Source organism: Mus musculus, chromosome 15 (assembly GCF_000001635.26).
Source record: "Mus musculus strain C57BL/6J chromosome 15, GRCm38.p6 C57BL/6J".
Taxonomy (NCBI): domain Eukaryota; kingdom Metazoa; phylum Chordata; class Mammalia; order Rodentia; family Muridae; genus Mus; species Mus musculus.
Window position 1 is genome coordinate 79,432,321 of NC_000081.6, and position 27,630 is coordinate 79,459,950.

Below are 27,630 nucleotides of genomic sequence, written 5' to 3' on the forward strand. Positions count from 1 at the left end.
GGCTCTGACCAGCACCTCTACCTTAGGAGATGGGTCGACATTCCTTAACTATCTTTTTGCCACGTGTGGTGGTACACACCTCCAACTCCAGCCGAGGTGGGCAGAGCTCTGTTGAGCTTGATCTGGTCCACATAGCAAGTTCCAGGCCAGCCAAGGCCGCATACGGAGTCTTTGTGTGTTTCGGGGGAGCAGCATATGGATTTGAGCGCAGGCGCCCACAGAGGCCAGAGCATCGCCCTGGATTTCCCTGAAGCTGTAGTCACAGGCAGGGTGAGTCACCTACCATAGGTACTGGGAACCGAGAGCTAAACCCAGGCAAGTCCTCTGCAAAAGCGGTATAAACTCATTTTCTTTTTTATTTATTTTTGTTGTTATTTTTCTTTTTTTGTACAGAGATTCTCTGTGCAGCCCTGGCTATTCTGAACTCTTTGTAGACCAGGATGGCCTCCAACTGCTGGGCTTAAAGATATGTACCACCACCTAGCACTTTTTGTTAAAGCAGGGCCTCACCATGTAGCCTGCCTGACCTGGAACTAAAGAGATTCACCTACCTCTGCCATCTGTCCAGCCCCACTAGCCAGCAGCCTTGTGTGGTGTAAGAGCCTGGCCGAGGCTGTCCACTGCAGAACGTTTGCAGTAAGTAAAGGCTTGGGAGCCACCCACACGTCCGTCTTTCAGGACCGGCTAAATAAAGACTAGCTGATCCGTAACAGAGCACAATGGTGCGGGGAGGAGGAAGCTCACTCTGGGTAGCGGTGGAAGATCTCCAAGGCACAGGAAGCGAAAAGGACAAAGCCCAGACCCGTACTCTGCACTCTTTCAGATGGGGAAGCGTCTGTGCTGCAGCTGTGTGAGGAACAGGAACGGCGGCCGCCTGGGAAGGCACGCCACGGACACCTTATCACGTGTCGCTTTTTACTGGCGTGCTCTTGTAAACTATGTAAACTATGAGACGGGTACTTCGAAACTGGGTTATTGTTTAGATGTCCGTGGGGTTGTACAATCCGGCTCACAGACAATTTGAGAAAGGCATCCACCACATCCTCAAAGGCCTATTCCCTTTAGCAACTGTCCCCTCTTCCTTCCCCCAGCCCCTAGTGACCACAACTACTTTCTGCTATGGTCTTGCCTAGTCTGGACATGTCAGTGACATAAAAGCACTCGTTATGTGCTCTTCTGCGTTCTTTTACTTACACTATCCTAACGTTTGCAAATGTGCTTTGATTTCTGAGCTACCTAAAAGAAAATCAGATCAGATGACTAAATCCAGGTAGCAACTGGGGACTGGTTTACAAACTACTTTAAAATTTCAAAGTTTGCTAGGCAGTGAAGGCACATGTGTGCCTTTAATCCCAGCACTTGGGAGGCAGAGGCAGGCAGATTTCTGAGTTCAAGGCTAGCCTGGTCTACAGAGTAAGTTCCAGGACAGCCAGGGCTATACAGAGAAACCCTGTCTCGAAAACAAATAAAACAAACAAACAAAAAAGTTTATTATTACTATTATTAGTGTGTGTGTGTGTGTGTGTGTGTGTGTGTGTGTGTGTGTGTGCGCGCGCGCACACACATGCACCAGAGATGTTGGAAAGTTTTCCTCAACTACTCTCTGCCTCATTTTTTAAGACAGAGGCCAGAAAGATGGCTCAGCTGCTCTTCCAGAAGCCCCTGGTTTGGTTCCCAGCACCCATGTGGCAGCTCGCAACCACCGGAAACTTCAGTTCTAGGAGATCTAACACAAGCACAGCACACACACACACAGTGCATGGCACACGGGCAGGCAAGACACACCCACACACAAAATAAAGAGTAAATCTTTGGAGACAGGGTCTCTCACTGAACTTGGAGCTTGTCCAATCAGCTAGACTGACTGGTCAGCAGGCCCCAGGGGTCCCATCTCTGCCTCTGCATCCCCAATGCTGGGATTACAAGTTTGAGGCTCCAGGCCCAGCTTCTTTTTTTTTAAAAGCTATGTGTGAGCAGGGCACAGGCTTGCCCAGGCACTCAGGTTTGTGGGGCAAGCCCTTCATTTTCCTCCCAGCTCCCATGCTTTGAACACATCGACAATCATCGATCCATCTGGGGGGCTCATAGGATATGGCACAAAAAAGGACCTAGAGTGACCTGGAGTCCTGTGGTTCCCTCCCTTGCCATGGGCATCAAAAGCAGGAGAATGCAGTGAGTGTGACTGTGACACTTATAATCCCAGCACTTTGGAGGCTGAGACTGGAGGACAGTGAGTTTGAAGCCAATCTGGCTGTATACCATGAGCCTGTCTGCTATAGAGCCAAGCTGCTGATCCTACCATCTCCTAGCCATGGGACATCGATGGCGGAGGCGTCATCGTCATTGTGTGTATATGTACGTGCACTTATGTATACATCTATACAGAAGCCAGCGTTGATGCTGGGAGTTTTCCTCAATCCCTCTCCATTAGAGATGGCTCTGATCTCCTACTTTTGAGGCCAGATGACTGCTGCAAACTGCTAGCTGAGCTTAGCTTCTGGGGCTGTTCATGACAGAGGGGAGCTCAGCAGAACCCCAGCGCACTGCGAGCAGTCCACTGGGAGAGCCGACGAGTGACCTGTCCCAGCCAGAGATGGAATGATGTGATGTGGTGACGGAGTTCTCAGTCCCTGACCGCCCTGGCTTATCTGAGGTTCAACTCTTTCTGAACTGTCCGGGGTCTGACAACATCCTTGACCTCTACCCACTGGACGCCATGGGCGCAACCACCCACCTCATGTTGTCATAACCAGAAATGTCTTCAGAACTTGCCAAATGCCCTCCCAGAGACAAAAGCCCCCCCCCCCAATCAACAGTGTGTAAGAAAGGCATGGAGGGGACTTGGAAAGTAAAGGAAAGCCTGGGTGGCCACAGCAGGGTGCCACGGCCAGGCAGAGGGCAGGGATGACCCCTAGGGTCACTGATGACTCAGCAGACACAGGGAGCAGAGGCGGGGCTCTTCATTCCTTTGAACTGAGGCCACTCTGCCAGTGTTACAGGCAGTCTCTATTTGACACAGGGAAAACCCAACACAAAGGTGGGATGACCATATGCCACACAACTTCCCAAGCCAGCGGCCTGGGACCTAAGTGATTAGTCAAAGCCTTCTGACCCCCAGACAAGGGCCACTGCTCCGTCTCCACCCACTGCCACACCAGCTGGCTTTTGGCAGTCTGATTACTATCTATCAGGAGGTAGCCAGCCTTTCTCTGACTTCCCCTAATCCTGCCAAGCACTAAGAAAAGGTGCAGTGAGGCTAAGAGGCTGGCCTGGGCCAGACAGAACTGGCTGGAGCAGAGCCAGGATTACAACCGTCTCCCAACGCCTCTGTCGCTTCCTCCCTTCCAGTTCCCAAGCGCACTATTAACGTAGGCTGCAGGCCACACTGGGTCTGCTAGGGTCGTCCCGAAGCTCTGTCCACCTTCTGTGGGGGGTGACAGAGAAAAGGGCAACCACAGAGGCAAACGGCAGGTGTGGGTGCCTCGAGGAGGGGGTGACATATGCATGGGCTTGGAAGCTAGAAAGAATGGCCTGCTTCTTGGCCCACAGTTCCACACTGCACCAAAATGGAGGAGCCGACTGGTCCCCAAAACAGTGTTGAACATGGAGAAAGTGTGAGGCTGGTTGGCTCCAGATGGGTCTAGAAACCTAGAGAGGAGCTACAGGGAGAGAGGGAGGGGGTGAGCAGCCCCTTTGGCTAGCTGTGGCCACCTATGCAGAACAGAGACTCGGGAAGGGCTGTGCTGAGCCCATCCACCCTAGCACCAAGAGCAGCAGCAACTTTGACATCCATATCGAAAGTGAAGTCTGTGCATGGTAACACACACCTTTAATCCCAGAACAGGGGAGGCAGAGACAGTTGGATCTCTGAATTCAAGGCCACCCTGGTCTATAGAGTGAGTTCCAGGCCAGCCAGGACTACTCAGTGAGACCCTGTCTCAAACAAACTAAAGATCATCTCTATAACCACCCGCTCCCTACCCCTGGTAGGGTTGAAGCTCAGAGGCTCCCTCCATTTGAACAGATCTAAAGAGCTCTTGCAGGATGCACCTTAGACCCTAAAGGGAGGGAGACAGAGGGACAGGAAGGTGGGCTGAGGGGCTCACAACCACTCCACAAAGCTCTCATTCCAAGACTTCCTCGAGGTCAGTCCTGGAAAGCTAGATGTGGAAGCCCAGCCTGGCCCCACCTGTAGAGGCCATCTGGAGTCAGGCCCTGGCCCAACACCATGATGAGAATGTGGCCGGCACTCTGAACAAAGTGTGCCAGCGAGGCCGGTCACAGAGGGACCTTCCATCACCTCTGTTCCCACACAGGCAAGGCAAGGGGTTCACGCAGGGCGGGCAGCCCTACTCACAACGCTGGGGATGGGGAAGTCAAGGCTGGCAGGGAACCAGAGCTTCCAGCCAGCAAAAGGAAAGACCCAGGGTCAATTCATTCCAGAGCTGACACAAACTGGAGTAAATCTGCACCAGGGAATTAGCATCATAGAGACCACAGATAAACAGGAAGTCCTCCCCCTAGGGAGGCAGACCTCAGGAACAAGGGACACTGGCCTCGGTGAGTGACCTTGGGCTGTGCCTCTCCTTCTGCAAGCTTTCGGATCCCTTCTGCAGAAGAGGGGCCAGCACTGGGTGTTCTTTCAGACAGGTGCCTGAGAGATGCGCACACATTCGCGCTCACACACACACACACACACATTCCTTACACTTGTGCTAGGCTCAGATAAAGAGACAGGATAGCTCAGGTAACTTAGGAGCACTGAGAAGCAGAAACTGGCCCACCCAGTTCCCAAGTCCCTCCTCTCTCCTTCCCTACCACACAGAGGTCTTTACAGGCTACGACGCCCCCATTTCCTTGCTATTTGCTTCTCAAGCCTTCACTGGATATCCACTGTGGACAGGCCACATTCTGGGCCCCCGGGTGGGGTTGAGGAGCAGACCCAAAATTCCTTACATTAGCTCCTACTGAAAGGAATGACAGGACCCAGAGGCACTGTGATTTCTTGAAACTTATTCTTTGAACAGTTATCCCACTACTTTACAATGACTTAGCCATTAACTCCTGGGCTTGAGCAATCCTCCTGCCTCAGCCTCCCGAGTAGCTCCATCTGCAGGCACACACCACCACACCCCATAGAGAAACAGCAAGCTGTTTACAGCACACCTGACACCAAGTACAAAACTACTTCACGGCTGTTTCATTTGTGTCCTGCAACAGTGCTCGGGTCATCTGGGGACACAGATGGGGGACACTGAGGTCCCAGGGCAGCTGCCCGAGATAAAGTCTAGAATCCAGAGATGTCTGTCTCCCATTTTCTCTTCTACCCCTACTCAGTGAGGCTGTGGGGCTGAGGCGGCCCCAACTAGAGCAATCCCTGGCAGCCACCTTAGCCTTCTGCCATCAGTAGAAAGGGACAGCCTGGGTCACACAGGAAATGGGGAGCACCGAGAACAGGACACGGGGGCTGCCTTGTGGGCGACAATGTTCAGAAAGGGGCTTGTAGGTAAAAGCTAAGAAGGCCTCTGTATCCCCTACCCACTGCCCTGAGGCTTGCTGGACGGCAGAATTCATACTTGACAGTGGACAGGGGCTCTGAGCACCAGGGAAAAGAAGCCCTTGACCGAACTGATTAATGACTACAGCGTCCTGATATGTCCCTTTCCTCTGCCCAGGGCAGAATGATTCATCTTCGTTCTCTAAGGAGGAAAACAAGAGACAGCCAGGCCCTACTCCTGAGGACACAGGGCAGCACCAAGGATGACCTAGGAGGCTTGCCACCACACAAGCAACTCCAAGACTCAAAACTCCATCCGTGCAGTTTACCAAGCAAACTCTCCCCTCCAGGCTGACAACACTCAAAATGGCGCATGGCTGGCCAGGCTAGGAAGGCGACACTTGAGGGGGATGGGGGGGGGGGGTGCTGAGATGCCAGCAATCTGCCTAAAATGACATCAGGGACACATCCAGGGACAGGGAGCTCCCAGAGCAATGAGATCCTTCCTCTGTCATTCCAAAGGAGGCCCAGGCTGCATTCCAGAAAGCCACATCTAAGGGAGAGGCCTGGACTTCCGGGGAGCCTCCCCAGGGCTCCAGGACAGCCAAAACATTTTCTATCCATCAGTATCCTTCTGCCAGGACCCAAGGGCTAGGGATGCCAACCCAGCCAGGGCTTTCCCATGCCCCATGGAGACCCAGGTCAGCGGCAGCTGGAAGCCTGCTAAATATATCTCCTCTGCTCTTGCAGCCTCCTGAGCCCTGGCCTGCCCAGCTGTGAAAGAAGACATTCCCCAGACCACCTGAGCTTCCTTCTGGATCCGGGATGACCCTGGAGGCTTGTAAGCCATGCCAGGCAACCAGAGCAAACTCCTGCTCCCAGATCCCAGGTTCTCCCCTCCTCCTCATCCCAGAGCCGCCCCAAAGGGCCACAGCTGGAGGCCTAGCTACTTACCCAGGTAGATGTCTCCAAAGGAGCCACTGCCGATCTTTCGGCCCAGGCGATACTTATTTCCCACACGCAACTCCATGCTTCAACCTTGCTGCGGGAGAAGCAGAAACAGGTCAGAGACAGGACCTCCAGCAGCAGAGGGCCCAGACCCTTCCTCCACCAGGGCTGGCAGGCTCCTCCTCCCTCCCACTGTCTGAGAAGCAATCTGGCTTCACTTAGCTCAAGGGCAGTCAGGTGTCAGGTAGTCCTCATGCCCACACACCTGGGCACGGCCGAGGCAGGTTTAGAACAAGTTTCACTTAGTTCAGAAAAGATGGGCTCTGAGCCAAGGCCCAGGAAGGGACCGCCAAGCAGACCCGATGGGCTACGATGGGCTAAGGCCCTAAATCAAGGACAAAGGGTAAACAACAGGGAAGGGCCATGTCTAGTGTCTTGTGCTCAGCAGTGAATCTCCACCCATCCTTAGAGGTGAAAAGGCCAAAAGTCTCTCCAAAATGCTTTACACTCTGCATACAATCTGGAGACACTTAAAATACCCCAGGGACGTCCTGGACCCCAGGAATCTGATAGAAATGGGAGGAACGGGGTCCACAGAAATAGACCATCCTGAAAGCTATAATAGCCCGTCAGCAAGTTGCAACCTCCAGGATAAAGGGAAGAACGTCAAAGAGCTCCTTGGTACCACGAGACTCCTGAAACCACAGGCTGCCCACCTCTATCCTTGCCTCTGGAGGGCTAAGCTGGCCAGTTCCAGCAGGCCTCATATGAGAGGACCTGATCCCCACTGAGAGAGGCAAGGCAAGGTACCTCCCAGGGCCTCCCAGGCTCTACCCAGGCCACAGAGAACCACTTCTCAGGTCTTTCTGCACACACATCTTATGCGGACTCTCAGGGAGACTTCCTTGAAGACTGGAAGTAAGGGCTTCCTGAGACAGGTCCCATCCCTGTGGGTCTAAGCTGCATAGCCTGCTCCTTCCTCAGATGAGGTGGAGGCCCCAAGCCCATGGATAACAAGGATTGGACCATGGCAGGGATCCCTCTGTACTGGCCTGGTAGAGGTTGGGTACCTGTGTTCCAGGTCAGCAAAACAGAAGACTCAATGAATGGGGGCAGGTTTGGGCTGCTGGGGAATGGGGAGGCAGGGAATAGTAAACTATGAGACAGGGAGACTGGTTCCTTGGTGCCTCTGCATGGTTACACATGAGCTGGTGTGAGGGAACAAGAGGGCACTCCTTTGGCAGATAGATGGGAACCGGAGCCCAGAGTGGCCTTGCTACCATCCCCACAGAAGCTAGCCAATGGTAGAAATCTCACCTAGGACCAAACAGGGGTCCAGCTGGCCCACCTGGTGGCCTCCTACCCAGAACTTATTTCACTCCAGGCTTGAGAAGTAAAACCCTTCGGTGAGACAGTGACTGCTGGCTTGCTTGGGGGTAAGGGGTGCTGACCCTTTCCCTGTGCCAAGCCTGCCCCCAGATACCAGGCCTGGAAGGAAACCAGGAGAGATTCACTGGGGCTCCTCCATCAGCCCCAGAAGCGAGAGAGCCAAGCCAGGAGAGACACCCTAGCCTAGTACTAAGTCCCCGAGAGCCACCACTGTCCTTCTACCAGCCACAAGGAAGTGGCTGCCGCTGGGTGCCAGCCAAACTCTGGGCTCTCCCATCATGGGTCTTTGCCCACATGGCTGAGTTGCCCTGATTGCCAAGAACAGGACTGCATATCTGCAGAAAACCCACCAGCCTGGCACCACAGGTCCACACATGGTCCAGCTTGCTAAGGGCACCCGCCAAGGGGAACATGGGAGTAGAGGCTCACACTTAGGATCCCTACAGGAAAGGGGGGGCTGGCTGTGTACTCACAAACACCCCCCCCCCCCAAAGCCGGGTTTCCACTAACGCCGACTCAGAGACCATACATGGCATCTGGGAAAGCCACAGGTTAGGAAAGGAACATAAATATACTGCATCCTATATTACATAAATACCCACGCCAGGTTATATAAATACCAGTGCCCTCTGTCTGGGAGTCTTACATAAATACACTGCACATGACCCCCCAAGCCCCTCTCCACTCACGGCTCTCTGCACAATCACCAACCCTGAAGGACCCTACCAACGCCAGGGTCTCCCCACCCTGGAGACCAGAGCCCTGGAGTCTAGCGTGTCCCAGCCCTCCTCCACTTAAAAGCCCCCCTCCACCGCCACCCCAAGAAATTGACTTTGGGGTGGGGGCTCCTTCAGGAAATCAGAGTAGCTTTCCAATTCTTCACTCTGTCCCTTACGGGAGGGGTGGGGGAGGGGAATAAACAAAGTTAAAAAAAGGGGGGGGTGGCCATGAGGAGTCAAGACTTCTCAGCTGGTTAGAAAAATTACAACTACAAGCAGCTGGGCACATGGGCAGTCCCGTGTCACCCTGCCATACACACACACCTCCTGACACACACACCACCCACCTTCCACAGGGCCAAGACCCTGGTCAATGAATCAGTAGAATAAAAACTGAAGGAATGCCCTAAACCTAGGAAAGGCGTCCCAAACGCAAGTATTCATTGGAACTGCACCCCCTTCTCTCTCTCTCTAGACCCCCTTTCCAAAGGGAGGCTATGCTAAGAAATATGTGGGGAAACTCTGGACAAAGTAGGGGGAGGGGGTGGCCTAAGTCGCAGCCCTGCCTCTGAGGCGCCCAGGCACCCAGCTTTCACAGGCTTGAAGCACAAGGCTGTCTCGCACACCGCAATGAGAAGCCAAGCGATAAATAACCCCCTCCCTTCTTCTCGCCACAAAGGAAAACAAAGCCGGTGGCCCGGGTGACCACGCACCCCATCACTTAGGACCCCCGCGCGCCCCCACCCTACGCGAGAACGGCCTCGGTGACCCGGAGCCCAGGACACAGAGGAGGGGCCGAGGCCGGCCCGGAACCCGAGCGCCCCCGGGACCCCAGCCAGGCCCCTGCCGCAGGTCCCCCGCCCCAACCCGGGGCCGCCTCGGTGCACCCGGCGGCCTGCGAAGCGCCCGTCCCCTCCGCGTCCCCGGCCGCGCCTTTGTCCTCACGGGCGGCGCCCCCAGCCCTGCGCGGATGCGCGTGTCCGCCCCGCGCTCGCGCAAAAAGAAAACACAAAGAGGCGGAGGGAACCCCGCTTCCCCGGCCCCCGATGCTCACCGCGCCGGGGCGGCCGCCGGGGCGGATGCCAGAGGATTCGCCGGGCCGCGGGCGCGCCAGCCTCTCCCCGGCCCGCTGCGCTGCGCTCGGCCCGGCCGGGCTCAGGCTCCGCGCTCCGCCGCCTCCCGCCGCCCGCCCCCGCCGCCGGCTCGCGCGCTCCCTACCCGCGCGCGCGTCCCCGCGGTTCCCATTGAGCCCCGGGCCCGCCCGCTGATGTCATCCCCCGCCCGCCGCCGCCGCCCCGGAGGATTTAAAGGGCCCGCAGCCCCCGGAGAGCGTGTTCTGACGCTGCCACCCTGGGTGAGGGGCACACAAAACTAAGATTTCCTATACTCAGGCCTTGCCCTATCTCCAGCCAAAGCTGCGGGGACCCCCGAGAGAATCAGCTGAGACTCCTGGCACTGCAAAAGAGATTTAGGGCTCAGTAGCCTGAAGGCTGTAGAGAACACTGGCCAGGGGCTTTGGGAATAAAGCATAGGGACTGAGGGGCGTGGACAAGGACCAAGGATGTGTGGTCAGAGAAAACTCCAGGCAGACACTTTTCTTTGCTCTGTCCTCTGCCGTTCAGATCCACTGTGACAGTCCCTCAGATTCCAACGTAGTTTCACCCATTGAGCCCCCTGCCCCTCACCAAGAACTCACACGTGAGTCAGGGACCCAGAGGTGCTCATTCAACAAAGTCATCCCCCAGACAATGCCTGAATGTCCTTAACTGCAAACGAGGAAGAAGGACCATAGCCTTCCCAGGTCATGGGAGAGTTAATGAAGGCTTCCCACCAGCTTCCAGCTCCACCATGGAAGGTCCCAGCACAAGGCTATTAAAATGATATTTACAGTGGGTCATGCAAAGCTCCAACTTATGACACACCTACATTCTCTCTCTACACACACACACAACTGTTACTGTGGACATAGTACCTCTGATCACCCCGGAAGCACATCTCAGAAAGAGTCACTTCATAATAACCGCATCTTCTCCCCGAGGCTGAGGAGATTGCTGGGAGACCTATAGACCAGGTCCTATCACAGGGCAGGAGGGCAGGATACTGTGGCCCAGAGAGGGCAAAAGGTCTGCCCAGGCCCACACAGCCCAGCAAGATGGCCATGTTCATCTGGTGGACCTGGGGATGCCGATCAGAAGACCAGGAGAATGAGGAGGAGCTGCCTCCAGAGGCCTCTGTGATGGTAAACCGGGCAACTGGCTCTCTCTGCCCAGGTGGTGGACTGAGCATGGCCCGCTTGGTGCTTTTTGGCTTTGCGTTTGTCAATTGATTCACAATTGGCAGGTTTTGTATGACAGGCCCGCATTCTCTCCTGAAGCCTTGGCCACGCAGGGCACAAATCCTCACCAGAGGCAGCTGGTCTGGACAGCAGTCAGCCTCAGTGGTCAGAGCCCAGGCCGTGGGGCCTTGGCAAGACTGAGCAGAACACAGCAAGCATCAATGTCCTCCTAGCAATGTTACCACCCAAACCTTCCAACATGGGCCCAGCTTTCCAAACGTAGGCCTGTTCTGCTGCAGCGCCAGGAGAGGCATTCAGCTCATTTAACCCTCTCCAGTGAGGACAGCAGACAGAGTTGATGTTCACTCTGTGGTTTCCAGAAAGGGAATTGGAGGTACCTCAGCCCTCACGCGGGGGTATGGATCAAGGGTGAACCTGTCTGGAGATGGAACTCAGCCAGCGCTGCCTAAAGCCACTCTCCTCCCCTTCTTGGTCATCGCAGGTCCTTTGGAACAAATCTTCCGTCTGGAGTCCACTGTCCCAGCTTCCCTTCCTCATCCTGTCACCTGCCCTCCATTTCAGGACTTGCAGCCTCTCCCAGGCCCACACCCTCCAGCTATAGACTCTCTGCTGGGTATCCAGGGGTAGCTGGTCTTAAAAGTCCCCAGTTCTAACACACACACACACACACACACACACACACACACACACACACACCAGGCCTTCAGAAGAGTACAGGGTGGCTGGACCTTCCTAGACTCCCTCTCCCAGATCTACCCCCCTTGGAAGGTGGCTCCCCACACAGCTGCCTTTTGCCTGAGCCTCTTCCTTCCTACACCCTCATGAGTCCAAGCTGTGAGCCCTCTACAGAGCTTTGCAGCTGAGCTCTAAGGGGAAACAGCCGTGACGCAAAACCCAGTGGAGGAGAGGGAGGAAAGGAGGGAGCCTTCTCCCAAACAGAAATCCTGCCTCATTCTAACAGCCAAGGGCTCCGCCTTCAGCTCCTCGCAAAGATCCTCCCCTCCAACTTCCAGCTTTCAAGCCCAGAGGTATAGCTGGATGGCATCTTTCCCGGGGCCACCCTCCGCTGACCCACAAGATGCAGGCAGACAAACCCAGCTCACCAGGGGCCACACCAGCTTTTGACAGTTCTGAGTGGTCAGGAGCAGATTCCCCCCTCCCCCACCCCCTGCTCATTTCTGAGCTGGACACTTGTACCATTTCTTACTTTCATACCCCTCCGGACCCCTGGGCCCTCTAGAGCACTGGCCTCGGGGCTCAGGCACAGCCTTAGACACCCAGCACAGTGCGGATGAGTCCAGGTCTCTTGACTATGGACATTCTGACTTACCAAGTGTTCAGATTGGTCCTAAAAATGACCTTCCCTTGCATGTCCCTACCTATGATTCTCTTGATGATCTGGGTGCTTCTCTGTTATGACCTCCTGCCCTGGCCCTGGCCCTGGCCATTCAATTGCCTGGTACACTTTCCTGAGAGCCACATGTTCACCATGCTCTTCGGGGGGTGGGGCCCCTCCATTCTCAGGCCTTCAAGAGAAGGCTTTCCTGTCTCCTGACTTAACAATCCTATCGCTGGCCTGCCAAGATGGCTGATTGATGAAAAAAAAACCTCAAGACCTGAGTTGGAGCCTCAGAACCCATATTAAGATAGGACAAGACTAATTTCACAGGGTTGTCCTCTGACCTCTACATGGGCTCTGTGGCACCAATGCAGCCCCACCCACATAGCATCAAACAAAATTTAAAGTCAGTTGTATAAAATCCATCCGGGATCCCGGACTCCTGCACTCTGTCGCCCACAAACACTCAGTGCTATAACACACTCTGGGTGTGTTTGTTGTTTATCTTCTGTCTCCCACTTAGAGGACTTCGGTCCATGAAAGTGGGGAGTTGATGCTATTTTGGCCTCCACTGTGCTGTGAATATCTATAATAGTGTCTAGCACCTGGTATGTGTTTAATAAATAGCTGATTGGAAAAATGGACAGCAAAGAGGTTTCTGCCTCCCCCCCCCCCATTCAAACATGAATGAAGCAGCGCTTGCTATCCCCTGTTATCAGGCCCTAGCAACAGACCACACTGCCGACTCATGAAATGCACCCATCCCTAGAGCAGAGAGTGACCTACCAGAAAGCTTCCTCGCCCAGGCTTGTGAGGGACTAAGCCCTTGGTACCCTCTTTCTAGCTATGTGCCCAGAGTACACATGCCCGCAGAGGCCAGAAGAGGTATTGGATCCCCTGGCTGAAGTTCCAGGTGACTGTGGGCTTCCCACAGAAGCCGTTGGTATGAGCTCTTAACTGCTGCCCCTGAGCCTGACAACCTGCTTCCTAGGACCCGACTGGTGGAAGGAGAGAGCTGACTTCAGCAATGTATCCTCTCTCTGCCTGCCATGGCACGCGCACAATAAATAAACGTAAATTTAAAGCTCTAACATGGCTCAGCAGGTCAGGACCACCAGAGCCATGTCTCCAGCCCTCATAAACATAAACATGTTGAAATGAAAAATAAGTATTTTAGACAGTTGTGGTAGTGAATAAATACCTTTAATCCCAGCACTCTGGAGGCAAAGGCAGCTGAAATTGCTAACCTCAAAGCCAGCCTGAAGTCTATAGAGGGAGTTCCAGGACATCCAGGAAAAAAAAAAAACTGTCTCAAAAAACCAATAACAGCAACAACAACAACAATAGTAATAATAAATATTTTAAAAGTCTGGTCTCCCAGTCAGAGAACTGTGGAGTGCCAGCCAGAGGCTCCCTTCCTCTCCTCCACTGACTTCCACCCCTTCAGGCTGATGTCCAAGGAGGCTGGGGAGCTGGAACCAGGAGTCCTCGTGACTTTAAGAGGCTGGCTTCTGGGCTTGGGTGCAGTAAAGCTTGGCTTTCCCAGCAGTTCAGAAACAGAGACAGGAGTGAGTTTGAAGCCAGCCTGATCTACACAGCAAGCCCCAGAACAGGCAGGGTTACATGTGGAGACCCTGTCTCAAACACCACCACCACCAAGAGACTGGAGAGATGGGGCAGCAGTTAAGAGCTCATACCGACAACGGCTTCTGTGGGAAGCCCATAGTCACCTGTAACTTCAGCCAGGGGATTCAATACCTCTTCTGGCCTCCGCCGGCATGTGTACTCTGGGCACATAACAGCCCTACACACACACACACACACGCCACACACACACACACACACACACACACACAACTAAAAATAAGTTCTTAAAGCAACAACAACAACAAAAGAAAGAAGGAAGCTGTGTTCAAATGCTGAGTCTTTCTAACCGGACAGTCCTAGGCAACTTCCTTAAAGCCTCCAGGCCCCATTTGTAAAAGTGTAGTATGATGCAGATCCATAAATAGGCTGTGTGGGGAACACACCTTTGAGCCTAACACTTGGGAGGCAGAGGCAGGAAGATCTCTGAGTTCGAGGCCAGCTTGGTCTACAGAGTGAGTTCCAGGACAACCAGGGCTACACAGAGAAACCCTGTTTCAAAGACAAACAAAGCCACAAAAACAACTTTGTTCAGAAGGAGGTCTGAGTAGGAAGCAGTTGTAGGTAATTTTCCTGCTCTTAGGAGAGTTGACTTAAGTCAGGGTCTTCTTTTTTTTTTGTTTGTTTGTTTTGTTTTATGAGACAGGTTTTCTCTGTGTAGCCCTGGCTGTCCTGGAACTCACTTTGTAGACCAGGCTGGCCTCAAACTCAGAAATCCGCCTGCCTCTGCCTCCCGAGTGCTGAGATTAAAGGCGTGTGCCACCATGCCCAGGTAGTCAGGGTCTCTTAATGAGGGTTCCTTTAGTACTGTGCGCTATACCGGTGAAGTGTATGTCACTCACCTGTGCTTGGAGAAGTATTCTCCCAGGGATTTGCCAGCCTGGTTCCTAGATGTTCCACAAGGTTCTCTCTTCTCCCTCTCCCCCTCCCCCCTCCCCCTCTGTGTGTGTGTGTGTGTGTGTGTGTTCTTCCAGTCACGGACAGGCAGAGGATGGGTCTTTCTTCTAGCAGGCTGCTGGTAATCCCATAATAAGCCAACCAGCTCAGACCCCTGACAGCAGCTCCTCCTTCAGAGCTAGGAGGCCTGGCTGCAGGAGGCATACGTTTGAGTCCCATCTAATCTCTGGACTTCAGTGTAATCTTGCATTGTTCAAGCCTCTCTCTGGGAGGCAAGCGAGATGACCTGCCTAGGTTTTCAGTCTCCCTGCCCTGTGCCCTGGGGTGGGGCTGGATGGGAACCTCCTCTGTGTTCCAGATCCAGGGTTCCATGTTGGGGAATTCCCTGGGGATACAGGAGCCTGGGCTCGGTGGGAAGGGCTTGCCTCCTGCTACCTCCTACTCACAAGGGAGCCCTTCTCTCTTTTCTCTGTCCCCACTCTGCTGAATCCTGCCACCAGCCTCTGCTTTTACCTGGATACTCCAGTAGCCAGATAGACGCTAACACCTTGTCCTCAGCTCCCAATACACCTACTGATGAAATCCACATACACGCAGCCGAGGAGTAGTGGCACACGTCTTTGATCCCAGCACTGAGAAGGTAGAGGCGGGGGGGGGGGGGGGGGGGAAGCTCTGAGTTTGGGGCCAGCCTGGTCTACATGTGAGTTCCAGGACAGCCAGAGAACCCCTATCTCAAACCACCACCACCCCAAAATGAAAAAGAAATCCATCCACACTTGCTCAGGGCCATGGTGATCTGGCTCCTAGGTACCTTAGGCCAAGTTCCACACCTCACCTAATGGTTTCTGTGTACTTCAGAGCCTTTGCTCAGAGTGACCTGCCCCAGACTCTTCAATGGCTGCCTATACTCATGGCTCAAGTCACTTCTTTTTTGTTTTGTTTTGTTTCTTTGGTTTTTCGAGACAAGAGTTTCTCTGTGTAGCCCTGGCTCTCCTGGAACTCACTTTGTAGACCAGGCTGGCCTCAAACTCAGAAATCTGCCTATCTCTGCCTCCCAAGTGCTGGGATTAAAGGTGTGCGCCACCACGCCCGGCTCTCAAATCACTTCTTAAAGACTTTCCTTTCATCCACCTCTGGTACTGTGGAGTTGAACCTAGGGCCAAACAAAGCTATACTCTGAACCTCTTTTCACCTTTTGTCTTGAGATAGAGTCCCACTAAGTTGCCCAGGCTGGCCTTGAATTTGTAATCCTCTTTGTCTCTCTTTGTCTCTTGAGTACCTGGGAATCCAGGCCTGCATCAATAGGGACTTTTTTTTAAAAGATATATTCACTTTATGTGAATGAGTGTCTTGCCTGCATGTATGTGCCTGTATGGTAGTGAACCACCATGTGGACACTGAGTACTGAACCCAGGTCTTCGGCATGAATAGTAAGTGCTTGACTGTTGAGCTCTCTCTCCAGCCCCCAGCCACATGGTCAGTCACAAGTGGGCTTCTTCTCCGTCCTTTACAAGAAAGCCTGCTTTATTTTCTTCACACTACTGAGGCAGTGGGAAAGACTGTTCTCCATGTCCTTGAACATAAGCTGCAAGAGAGAGAAACCTTGGGGCTGGAGAGATGGCTCAGCCGTACATGCAGCTCTTCTCAGAGCTTAGTCCAGACAGAGCTCAGCTCCCAGCGTCCGCGTCGGATGGTTCACAACTGTCTCAACTGTCTCTAACTCTAGCTCCTGGAGATCTGGTACCTCTGGCCTTTGAGGGCACACTTATATGCATAGAAGTGTGTGTGTGTGTGTGTGTGTGTGTGTGTGTGTGTTCGTACACACACTACCCGGTAGCTTTTCCCTTCTCTCGGTGGCTCTCTGTCAGTCTGCTGCACTGGGCCAGAAGTGAGCAAACCTTACCAAGCAGTTCTGGGATTCCTTTAGGCCATCAGTTTCTAGAGGGGCCAGGAGTACTCACCACAAGAAACTCTAACATCTCCCATATACCCCAAAGGCCCTTCACCCTTCCCTTGGCTCAGCCCTGCCTCCTCACCTCCCCAGCCCTCTAACCCATACAGAGTGATGCCTGCCCCTTGCTTGTAAGGTTGTCGCTGTCCACCTGCCTCCTCCTCTTCTCTCTGGGAAGCGAGGCTCTCCTTTCCAGGGACTCACAACCACTTATTATCTGGGGCTTGGGATGAGAATGAAGAAGGATTTCTCCTCTTCCTCAGCTTGGTGACTCATTGGCTCGTGTTCTGGCCATGCCACATGCCTGTCCACAAACACTTCCTGATGCCAGCTCCTTTGAGGGAACCTGAGAGGTCCACTCCAACCTGCCTACCCAGACTTGAAGATCAACCACAGGGCTCATCATATATAAGAAAGATGGGCAAAGAGTAGCAAGAGAACATTCTAGAGAGGACTCACTCTCTTGCTCTGTCCCCAGGGCAATCCACGACACCCACTGTCCCACTAGGTTAGTACCACCACTGTGCTACACCCCAGTGCCCAGACTGGTCTCATGGTCCTAGACTCAAGGACACCTCTCCCCAGGCTCCTGAGTGTCCAAACTGTGGATGTACCATCATATCCAGCCCTGTTTACTCTTAACCTGCAAGGGAGCACTGTCCAAATACAGCTCTGACGTGTTCCCACAGCCAGACTGCCCCTTAAACCGTGTCTACAGAGAATCAGAGAATTGGCAGTGTGGTAGGAGGGAGGGAGCTCGCTCAGTGGAAGAAGGTAGGATTTAAGAGGCAGAGGAGGTAGGACTCTGGATAAACCCAGCAAGCACACTACTTCAACCATTCTCCACTCCCGGGAAGCAAGAGCCACTCTCACACAGATGGTCACACACTCCAACAACTCCAGGACTCTGAGGGAAGCCTCTACTAGATTGCTGCTCGGGACAGTTTTGAACCTTGTGTGCAGATCGGGGTTGGGGAAGAGAGGCAGGGAGAGTGCCAGAGGTGGCGTGCATGGGATAGACAATATGCCTGGCTGCCCCCTGGACATTTCTCAGGCATTTGGTTTAATTCTGCAGCTGTCCTCTGAGTGGAAGGACAAGTTCACGAGAGACAAGAGTCCCTACTTGTGTACAGGGAGAAAGTCAAGGCTTATGGAGCTCATGAGAATCTCAGTGCCTACATTCAGAAACTGTGAAAGCCCAGGGAGCTTATATACCCATCTTGGAGCATGCTCTGCTTCTGTTTCCGTGAGGTCCCCACTCAAAAGTGCCCTCTCGCTCCAGGACACCACAAGTCCACTCCCCAGGGATGCTGGGTGGCCACTCAGATAGCTGTGTCCTTTGAGTGTGGCACATGCCTTGAAGCCCATCTCTCAGAAGGCAAAACCAGGGAAGATGAGTCCCGTATGAGTCCCGAGCAAATCTGGTCTATGTAACTACATAGTAAGACGCTATCTCAAAAACAAAAAATACAACAAGAACCACACACACACAAACCCTACAAAATTAGCTGTGTCCATGGCTGAGCCTTTGCACCTAGCAAGAACCGGTGAGCATAGGTAGATAGAAAAACCACAACTCGAGCTCTTATTCGGCTTTCAGCTTGGTCTTCTAGATGTTATGTATTTACATGTGCATGCAGGGACATGTTCCCTTGAGTGTGCATTCAAGTGGAGGCCAGGGGCTGACACTGCTCTTCCTCCATCGCCATCCACCTTGTTAGTTTTAGTATGTCTTTCTTTTCTCTTCTTTTCTTCCCAGGCTGGCCTTACTGCCTCCGCTGAGATCCATCTCCTTTTGGACACCACCTTACCATCTTAATGTTGACACAGTGTCTGTCAGTGAACCTAGAATTCTCCGGTTTGTCTAGAGCGGCTGGCCAGCACACTCTAAGGATCTGCCTTCCCGGCACTGGACACAGAGATGACAGCAGCCGCGCCTGACTTTCCCCTGTGAGTCCTGGGGCTTAAACTCAGACCTCACGTTCACATGACAATCAGTTCACCAACAAAGCCATCTCCCCAGACTGTATGCATTCTATTGTAATATTTATAATACATTCACCAACCTGGCAGAACTCATACACTGTGAGCATATATATAAAAAATATCAACCCTGTCTCAAACAAAAACAACAACAACAAAATATATATCAAATTCATGCTCAAGGTACTTTCACCGGGCAGACAAGTAGGCCACATGCATGTGCGGACACAAATTCTTCACTGGCTATTCCAGGTCATGCTGGGAGACTGGGATTAAAGGATCATTCTAACCTTAGTTTCCTGTCTCAGAAATAGCCTGGCGGTGAGATGACCCCGGGGGTAAAAAGTCTGACTCTTTGAGTCCCATCTCTGCAAGGAATGAATTAACTCTACAAGTTGTCTTCTGATCTCCACATATATGTTGTGGCATTCACACACATACACACATATTAAACAAACAAATGTTTTGAAAACCGCTACAGAGAAGGCTCAGTGGTTAAAACACTCACTGCTCCGACAAACGGCCAGAGTTTGGTTCCCAGCACCTCCATTAGGCAGTTGGCCATCACCCACCAGGCCCAGGAATCCTGATGCCCTCTTGTGGCCTCTGCCAGTATCGGGCATACATGTAGTGCACAAACACACATGTAGGTAAAACACTCTCCCGGAAGAGGCAACCAGCATAGAAAGAGGAGCACGCTGGTACTAGATGGGCTGGCTTTGGATCCTGGCTGTGCTCTGGGTTAGCCCACTATCCTGTGCCTCAGTTTCCTATCTGTAAGATGACAATGTCCCTATTCATGGCACTGCTTTGAATGCTGGATATCCTCCATGCTAAGGCACCTGTTTAGCAACACCAAGTCCCTGGGTTCGATTCCCAGCACAAGAGTAAACTTCAGATTGGGGATGGAGTTCACGTGGTAGGTAGGGTGCTTGCCAGCATGCAGGAAGGTCTGGCCTCAAGCCCCAATACTACATACACCAGGCATGGTAGCACAGGCCTGCATTCCCAACATGGGAGGATCAGAATTTCAGCGGCATCCTCAGCTCGAGTCAAGCATGGACTAAGTCTCAAAAACTAAAAACCCAGCTTGGCGTTGCTGTAAGGGATGCTGGGAAGTGACCAGATGAGGCTGGTGCTCTGTTGCTCTTGTGTTATTGTCTGTTTCAGGCAGCACAGCTAAAGGCAGTGTGGGACTCTCAAGCTCAAACCCTCCTCCCACCTCCACCTCTCCTAAGTGCTGCGGGCATTACAGACGTGCATCTCCAAGCTCAACAGGAGGTCTGGTTCTCCACCAGATCAGTGGAAAAGAAGTAAATGGGTCTCAGACCTAAGGCAGGACTTGATTCTGAGTTCTGGACTTCATGGGCCCTCTAGATATTAAAAATGTGGCTATAGCCAGGAGGTGGTGGCGCACGCCTTTAATCCCAGCACTTGGGAGGCAGAGGCAGGCAGATTTCTGAGTTCAAGGCCAGCCTGGTCTACAGAGTGAGTTCCAGGACAGCCAGGGGTATACAGAGAAACCCTGTCTCAAAAATAAAATAAAATAAAATAAATAAATAAAAGACCTGTGGCTACAAAATGAAACCTATTGTCTGTGGATAGAGAGGTGACTGTCCTAACTCTCACAATAGCAGAACATGCCTCCTCCAGGTATAAGGGGCCTGGCTACCTACTAGCCCGAGGCATTACAGACCAGGTGGAAAGGGACACCGGATGGACTGTGAGCCCTAACTGCAGGCTCCCGACACTTAGGTGCTATCCCAGGGCTCCCAGCCTTTGCTCCTCATCTGTGGAAGCACAGTGGAGCAGATCACAGGAAAGCTCGAAGTCTGGGAGGGCAGCTGCAGGGCAGGGGAGGGGAAGAGGGATGTAACTGCTGCTCACAGGAAGCCACAGCTCCCCCACCCCAGTCCTCTATTACTTTACATCTGAAGCCGGCTAGGAAGCTCAGAAGGGGAGAGGCAGGGTGGGGTGCACGACTAGAAGTTGACCTAGAGTAGGAGGTGTAGTGAAAATCCTGGAGTTTTGATTTCTTTTAAAAACAGAAATAGTATAAGAACGCACTTCTGTTTTAATCCCAGGTGTGGGGTAAGGGGCTGCTTCAGATTTTTCACAGCAGCTGACTAGGATTTGTCCCGTGCTCTAGCAGAGGCATGGTTTTGCCAGCTGCAGGTAGTTTCTGCAATTGTGTGACACTCGGAATTCTGGGAACTTTTTAGAGGGTATATAAATGCTAGGGCCTGGACAGGCATGGTGGGTGGTTGTTGATCATTCAGTGTGTGTGTGTGCAGTTTGTTAGGAGTCATGCTCCAAGAGGAACCAAGAAGAAATAAGGTTCAGAAGTCTCTACCTCTCTCTCCCCTCTAGCCTTCTTTCTTTCCTATCTAGTGATAGGAGGTAAGGGGGTGGGGGATGGAAAGGCTGGGAAAGGTAACAATGTAACAAAGACTGGCTACAAGGAGGCCTGGCTTCTTAAGCACTGACAGGTAGTGGAATGTGTCTGGGAGCTGTCAGACCCATTTCACAGAGAAGTAGAGACTCCTGTTTGACTCACCCTTGACCCACTCTTATCCCAGTCTATCTCTGAGATCCTGTGTGCGTGCACACAGCAGGCTGCATGGAGGTCAGGAGTCAGCTCTCTCCTCCTACCAAGTGGATTCTGGAATGTTCAACCTTGACAATGACTTATTTACCTTTGCGGCCATCTCACTGGCACATACACACACACACACCCGTGCCCCGCCCCATGTGGAATTTGATTTTTTTAAAATGATTTATTTATTCTTATTTTATGTGTATTGGTGTTTGGCCTGCATGTATGTCTGTACGAGGGTGTCAGATCCCCTGGAACTGGAGTTACAGAGTTCAAAGCTGCCAAGTGAGTACTGGAAATTGAACGTGGGTTCTCTGGGTTTACTGGAAGAGCGGCCAGTGCTCTTAACCACTGAGCCAGCTCTCCAGCCCCACCCTTGGATCTGTTTTTAAGACAAGATCTCATGTATCTTAGACTGGCTTCAAACTCAAAAGATAGCTGAGGTTGACCTTGAACTTTTGATCCAGTTCTGCGTCACATCTGGAGTGCTAGGATTACAGGGTTGAGCCACCACTGGAGGCTAGAGCTGTGCGAGGGACCCAGGGCTTCCTACAAGCTAGGCTAGCACTTGATCAACTTAGCCACTTCCAGCCCCCCACCTCACCTCACCCCTGCCTTTTGACAGGGTTTCTCTGTGTAGCCCTGGCTGTCCTGGAACTCACTTTGTAGACCAGGCTGGCCTTGAACTCAGAAATCTGCCTGCTTCTGCCTTCCAAGTGCTGGGATTAAAGGTGTGAGCCACCACTGCCCGGCACCTTTTAAAGACAAGAACTCATACAGCCCATGCTGTAGCAGAGAATCACCTTGAATTCCTGATCCTCCGGCCCTTACTTCCCCAGGGCTGGGGTCACAAACTTGAACCACCCTGCCCACGGGAATCTTGAACAAACCTTATCCTCCAGTGCTGTCTGTCACTCAGCCCTCCTGCACCCTCCCCTTTTCTTCCACTCTGAATTTTTTCCCTAGGCTCATACCAAGAGGCTGACTCTACATGCCTGGTGGTCGCTGGCCCTGCCTCTGGGACACTGTGTCTGCATCACAGAATGTGGTCCTACACTGTCCCCCCAACCCCAGGGCCTGTCCATCTGTTCAGGACCAGAGACCTCCATTCTGGGAGACCTTCCCCCTCAGCACCTTCTCCCAGTCCAAGGCTCCGAATGTACAACTGCCTTTCAACTCCTTTAAGCCTCACTCACACACCTGGCAAAGTAGCTCTCTGTCTCACTCCTCAGAGCAAGGTGGTCTTTCCCAAGATTCCACTGTCCGGAGGGGTGGGGGTGGGGTTAGGGCTCCTGATCTCTGCTCTCCAAATGCAGATATTACCTTCATCTCCCCTCACTTCCTTCCTCTAGGGTTCAGAACGGCGCCCAATCGCTGGCCATCCCTCATTTGTAACACTACCCAGCCATTAATAAGAGTGATTACACACAGATACCGGGGTGAGTAATAGCAGAAGATGCTTATACAATGTTGAGAGAAAAGCAAGACATAGAAACTGTAAATACAGTATGAGGAAACGACGCCCGAACACCTCCCCCACCCCACCCCCACCCCCCCAACAGCAAAGAAAGACTGCGAGGACATACACCCAAATCCTACAACAGTTCAGTTTGGGTCTCAGTACCACCGACGACGTCGTCCCTAGTTTCCTCGGTTCAACAAATATTCATTCAAGTTCACACTTCTAAAGACAGCATCATATAAACCGGTCATAATGTATTTGTGGTTTAAGTATTTCAGACCAGCTCCTTCCGGCTTAACTTCCCGAGCCTCAAATACCTCCAAAGTTCAGGTAAGTGTGTCTAAGAGACCAGAGAAGAGTTTGGGATCACAGTTCCTCCAGCCACCAGCACCCGGCTCCTTCCAGGCTCTCCCAAGCCTGGCCTCTGAGTTTCTCCAGTGGGGCTTACCTGATGCAGGGAGGTCAGCCTCCACTCGAAGACGCGCACACCTGTCACTCTAGGAGAGGACTCGCTCCCCAGCCCTGAGCCCTGGAGGAGGGAGTCGGAGGAGGCGGGCGTGACGTCACCCAAGCCCCGCCCCTGACTTCCCGGTCCCGCCCCAGCTTCCCAGCCCTGGGGGTTCGTGGTTCTCATGCTTGTAGGGTGAGGTGCTGGACACTTCTGTCCACACTCACGCCCTGAGTGCCTGGGCTCCTGGCCATCTGCCCTGCCTCCTCCCTCCACCCACTCCCCTGTTAATGTGGAGCCGTCAGACTCTAGGTTGAAGCTAGCTGGGACAGGGAGCAGGAATCTGATTCCCAGTGCAGTTTTCTTCTTTGTACACTCTCCCTATCCCCCAACTTTCCCCTACCCAGCCTCCCCTGCTAAGGGTTCCAGGGTTCCGGGGGAGACGCGATTATGGAACCCTGTGGGTTGGGTAAAAGTCGCCTGGTTGAGAATATTCCTACAGGTTCCTACAGTCACATCGCTACACAGGTGGCTCAGGTATAGAGCTCTCTTTGGAAAGGTGCTAGCTATCCCAAAGCTTTAAAAAACCGTGTTTGTTGCCGGGCATGGTGGGGCACGCCTTTAATCCCAGCATTTGGGAAGCAGAGGCAGGCGAATTTCTGAGTTTGAGGCCAGCCTGGTCTACAGAGTGAGTTCCAGGACAACCAGGGCTACACAGAGAAACCCTGTCTCAAAAAAAAAAAAAAAAAAAAAAAAAAAAAAAAAAAAAACGTGTTTGCCTTGAACCAGCCAAGTTTTCCAACTTCTGTCCTAACGAAGTCATCTGCAATACGAGTAATTGTGGATATGTGTGTGTGTATGTGTGTGTGTGTGTGTATAAACTGGAGCAAATCTAAATGTCCAACAAACTGGGGTATTGCTGAATCGCCAAATGCACAATGGATTGTTATGCAAGCATCAAAGGGTATGTTTACAAACAGCTTATGATAATATGAGGAAATGTTATAATATTAAGGGAATTAAAAGCAGGATGTAGACACAGTCACAGTTGAAAACAAAACACAATTTGTGCACAGGGAAGAAAATGGCCGCGGTGCCCTCAGTAGGTGGAGGCATGATGAGGCTTCTTTTCAACCTCGAATGGGCTTATTTCACTGTTCAGAGCTCTTTTACTTTGTGCTTGTGCTAAGGGCTTTGTGACTGTGAGGCAAGCCATCTTCCACAAGCTTTCACTTCCTGAAACGCCCCCATTAGCCTGCAGAGCCCCTCACTGCCCATACACGGGCCAGCAGGAAGAAGAGCTACAGTCCCTGAGTTGGGAGGAGGAAATGAAGGCCTGAGAGGCCCCTTCTCCAGTCACATGACTAGAAGGGGTCAGAGAAGGGCTGCTCTGTTCCAAGGCCAACCAGGCCACTTAAACTGACTCTTAGGGAGCGCCCAGGCCAAGAGTGACACCGGCCTCACTTGGGCTAAAGGCATTGGGAGGTGGTGGCCCTCTGCAGTAGCCTCAAAGGAGGTCCATGATTCGGGGAAGCACCTCCTGTGGGGACAGCCCAGCCTGCCCTCTCAGGACCCAGAAGACCCTGGGGTGACCGCTAGAGGCTCTGGGGTGGGGGTTGGGAGGGAGGGGGAAGGTGTGGGCTGAAGCTCTGGAAGAAGACTCTGGTTCCAGTTCATCTCATTGCTTTTGTGGGCTTTCTCACTAGGTGTGGTAATAAGCTCAACACTTGGAAGGGCTGAAGCAGAAGGATTGAGTTTGGGGACACCCCAAAGGAAAAAGGGACATTTCAGGCATGCTTTAGTGAATATCTTTGATAAACAGCTGGTTCTCTAAAACCCCAATACCAAACATCATATCCCATCATTCCATGCTCCACATCAAGTGCCCCTGATGTGTCTCTTCAATGCGCACACCACCACCACCATCATCACCACCACCACCATCATCACCACCATCACCACCACCACCACCACCACCACCACCATCATCACCACCACCACTACCACCACCACCACCACCACCACCACCACCACCACCACCACCACCACTACCACCAAGTGCCCCTTAGGGGCAGGAGAGGTGGCTCAGCAGTTAATAGTACTGGCTCCCCGTGCAGAGCCTCAGGTTCAATTCTCCGCACTGACATGGCTCACAACCATCTACAACTCCAGGCCCAGGCGATCTGACACCCTTTTTCGACTTCCATGGACTCGGCGGTGTGCATGTGCACATACAGGCAAAGAACCCAAACAACTACAACAAAATCATCTGAATAATTTTTACATTAAAAATAAATAAATAGGCCGGGCAGTGGTGGTGCACGCCTTTAATCCCAGCACTTGGGAGGCAGAGGCAGGTAGATTTCTGAGTTCGAGGCCAGCCTGGTCTACAGAGTGAGTTCCAGGACAGCCAGGGATACACAGAGAAACCCTGTCTCAAAAAAAACAAAACAAAACAAAACAAAAAAACAAACAAAATAAATAAATAAAACACCCCTCCCTCCCCGACTCCTCGCACCTGTGCTCTCCTTCAGGAAGCTACCATGTTTTGCCGATGATGACTTAATAAAATGTAGAGAAGAGTTGGGGTACCGTCTCCTGGCTCAGCCCACATCTTCCCCCACGTCACCCTACTCCCCCCCTACATAAACACTCCCCAGCTCCAGTCTGCATTTTTCTTATTTTTCTGTGACTGGCTACTATTCTTGGTCATATTTACATTACATTGTTTTTCTTATGTTTTCCCCTTGGGATTCTTTACATATTAAAGAAAGCATGATGTGTATCCCCCTCCCCCCGCCCTTTTTTTTTTCTTCTGGACGACTGAGAAGATTTTGGTGGTGGGTTCTTCCCATTGAAATTGAGGGCTTCTTTTCAGATCGGCAGTCCAGGGATTGGAGCTTCGACTCGGGGTCCAGAGCTATGGCTGAGGTTCGGGCCTTGGGCCATTTTCTGGGGTAGAGCTACTGACCCTCCCGGCTCTGTCCCCAGTGCTTCTTGGTTTGATTTGGTTTTAGACAGGAGGCCAGGCTGGGCTGGAATGTATCACAATCCTTCTGTCTCAGCCTCGCCCGTCTCCCCCAGGACCCCCGGAGCTCTGGGGTTATCTCCATGTGGTTGGTTATTTAGTGCTCATCAGGTCTCAAGACCCACACACCTGGGAGAACACCCAGACTTCACCCTCAGTGTCTGACACCTGGCCAGGGTCCTGTGTACTCCTCACTCCGTAACAATGTCAACTCACCCTAAACATGCCAAGGGCCTGTCTCCCCTGCTTCCTCTGCCCAAGGGCAGACATCTGTGGTAGGTTGTCCTTGGCCACAGCTCAAAACACACCTCAGGCCTTACTCAGGTGGCAGAGTAATTCCTCTGCCTCTACTACACCTCAGCAAACTCCTACACATACCTTGAAGGCCAGCTAGGGCTCTCCTTCCTCTGGGGAGACTTTGCTGTCTCCCCTCTTTGATCTATAATGGCCTCCCTGTGTCTGGCTTCACCAAAGCAATAACTCCCGAGGTGAATTACCTAATGACTCATCAAAGCCCCCCTCCCACACCCACTTTGTGCTCCGAGTCTCAGTTTCCTTGTTTGAAAAGAGCTATCCTGGTGTAAAACCAGCCACCAGAGCTGTGAAATAGATTTGACCAATAAGTCAGTTTGTGTCAGGCATCCAGCCCTGTCTCAAAGTAGAGAGCAACAAAGCCTCCCTCCCTGTTGGCAACTGGTTTAAAGAACAAAGAGTGTGGCCTGTCTCTGCTGCCTCCTGCCCCTCATGAGGCGGCTCAACAGGTAAAGGCCCTTGCTGGTGAGCCTCACCACTTGAATACCCAGACCCACAAGACGGAAGGAGAGGAGTTCAGATGGAAGAAAACAGGCACCGGCCGTGTAGATGACCATGCCGGCTCATCTGCTGGGATAGCATGGGAGTCTACCTACCAGAGCCAGGAGTACAAGCTGGTCCGGGGATCCAACTGAGCCCCAGCAAAGACTGAAGATCAGAAGTCCAATCTAGGTTTTTTTGGTCCTTTGCCTCAAGTGGGCCATCATTTGACTAATTCACACCACAATTTTGTTTTTTCTTTCTTTCTCTCTTTCTCTCTTTCTTTCTCTCTCTCTCTCTCTCTCTCTCTCTCTCTCTCTCTCTTTCTTTCTTTCTTTCTTTTTTTCAAGACAGGGTTTCTCTGTGTAGTCCTGGCTGTCCTGGAACTCACTCTGTAGACCAGGCTGGCCTTGAACTCTTGAACTCAGAAATCCACCTGCCTCTGCCTCCCAAGTACTAGGATTAAAGGCGTGTGCCACTACTGCCCGTCTCACACCACAGTTTTGAAGGGCTAAACAGACTGTCAACAGGACTGGGGTGGCTGGCCCTGGCTCACCAGGAACTTCGTCCAGCGGCAGTGACCTGGAGTTTCCGTCTGATAGAGCCATCATGTTCCAGTTTCCTGAATAAGACAAGATTTA

The 27,630-nt window shown here is 52.5% G+C and overlaps 1 protein-coding gene and 1 long non-coding RNA gene across 23 annotated transcripts in view; both read right to left on the reverse strand.

The window, feature by feature from the left end:
- Positions 1-23,259, reverse strand: part of Csnk1e (casein kinase 1, epsilon) — a 37,728-nt gene extending 14,469 nt beyond the window's left edge. For 3 of the 22 annotated variants that reach the window (XM_017316657.2, XM_006521043.4, XM_017316660.2), the window contains exons 1-2: positions 7,763-9,535; positions 6,452-6,539 (exon numbers count right to left, since the gene is read on the reverse strand). In XM_017316657.2, the coding sequence (XP_017172146.1) occupies positions 6,452-6,527 (76 nt within the window). In that variant the 5' untranslated portion in view covers positions 6,528-6,539; positions 7,763-9,535. The other 19 variants (XM_030248594.1, NM_001359863.1, NM_001289898.1 and 16 more) reach the window with 19 other exon arrangements.
- A 4,184-nt stretch (positions 23,260-27,443) lies between these two features.
- Gm41359 overlaps positions 27,444-27,630 on the reverse strand; it is a 6,024-nt gene continuing 5,837 nt past the window's right edge. The window contains exon 4 of the long non-coding RNA XR_875483.2: positions 27,444-27,611. This is a non-coding gene — a long non-coding RNA (predicted gene, 41359). The remainder of the gene's footprint in view (positions 27,612-27,630) is intronic.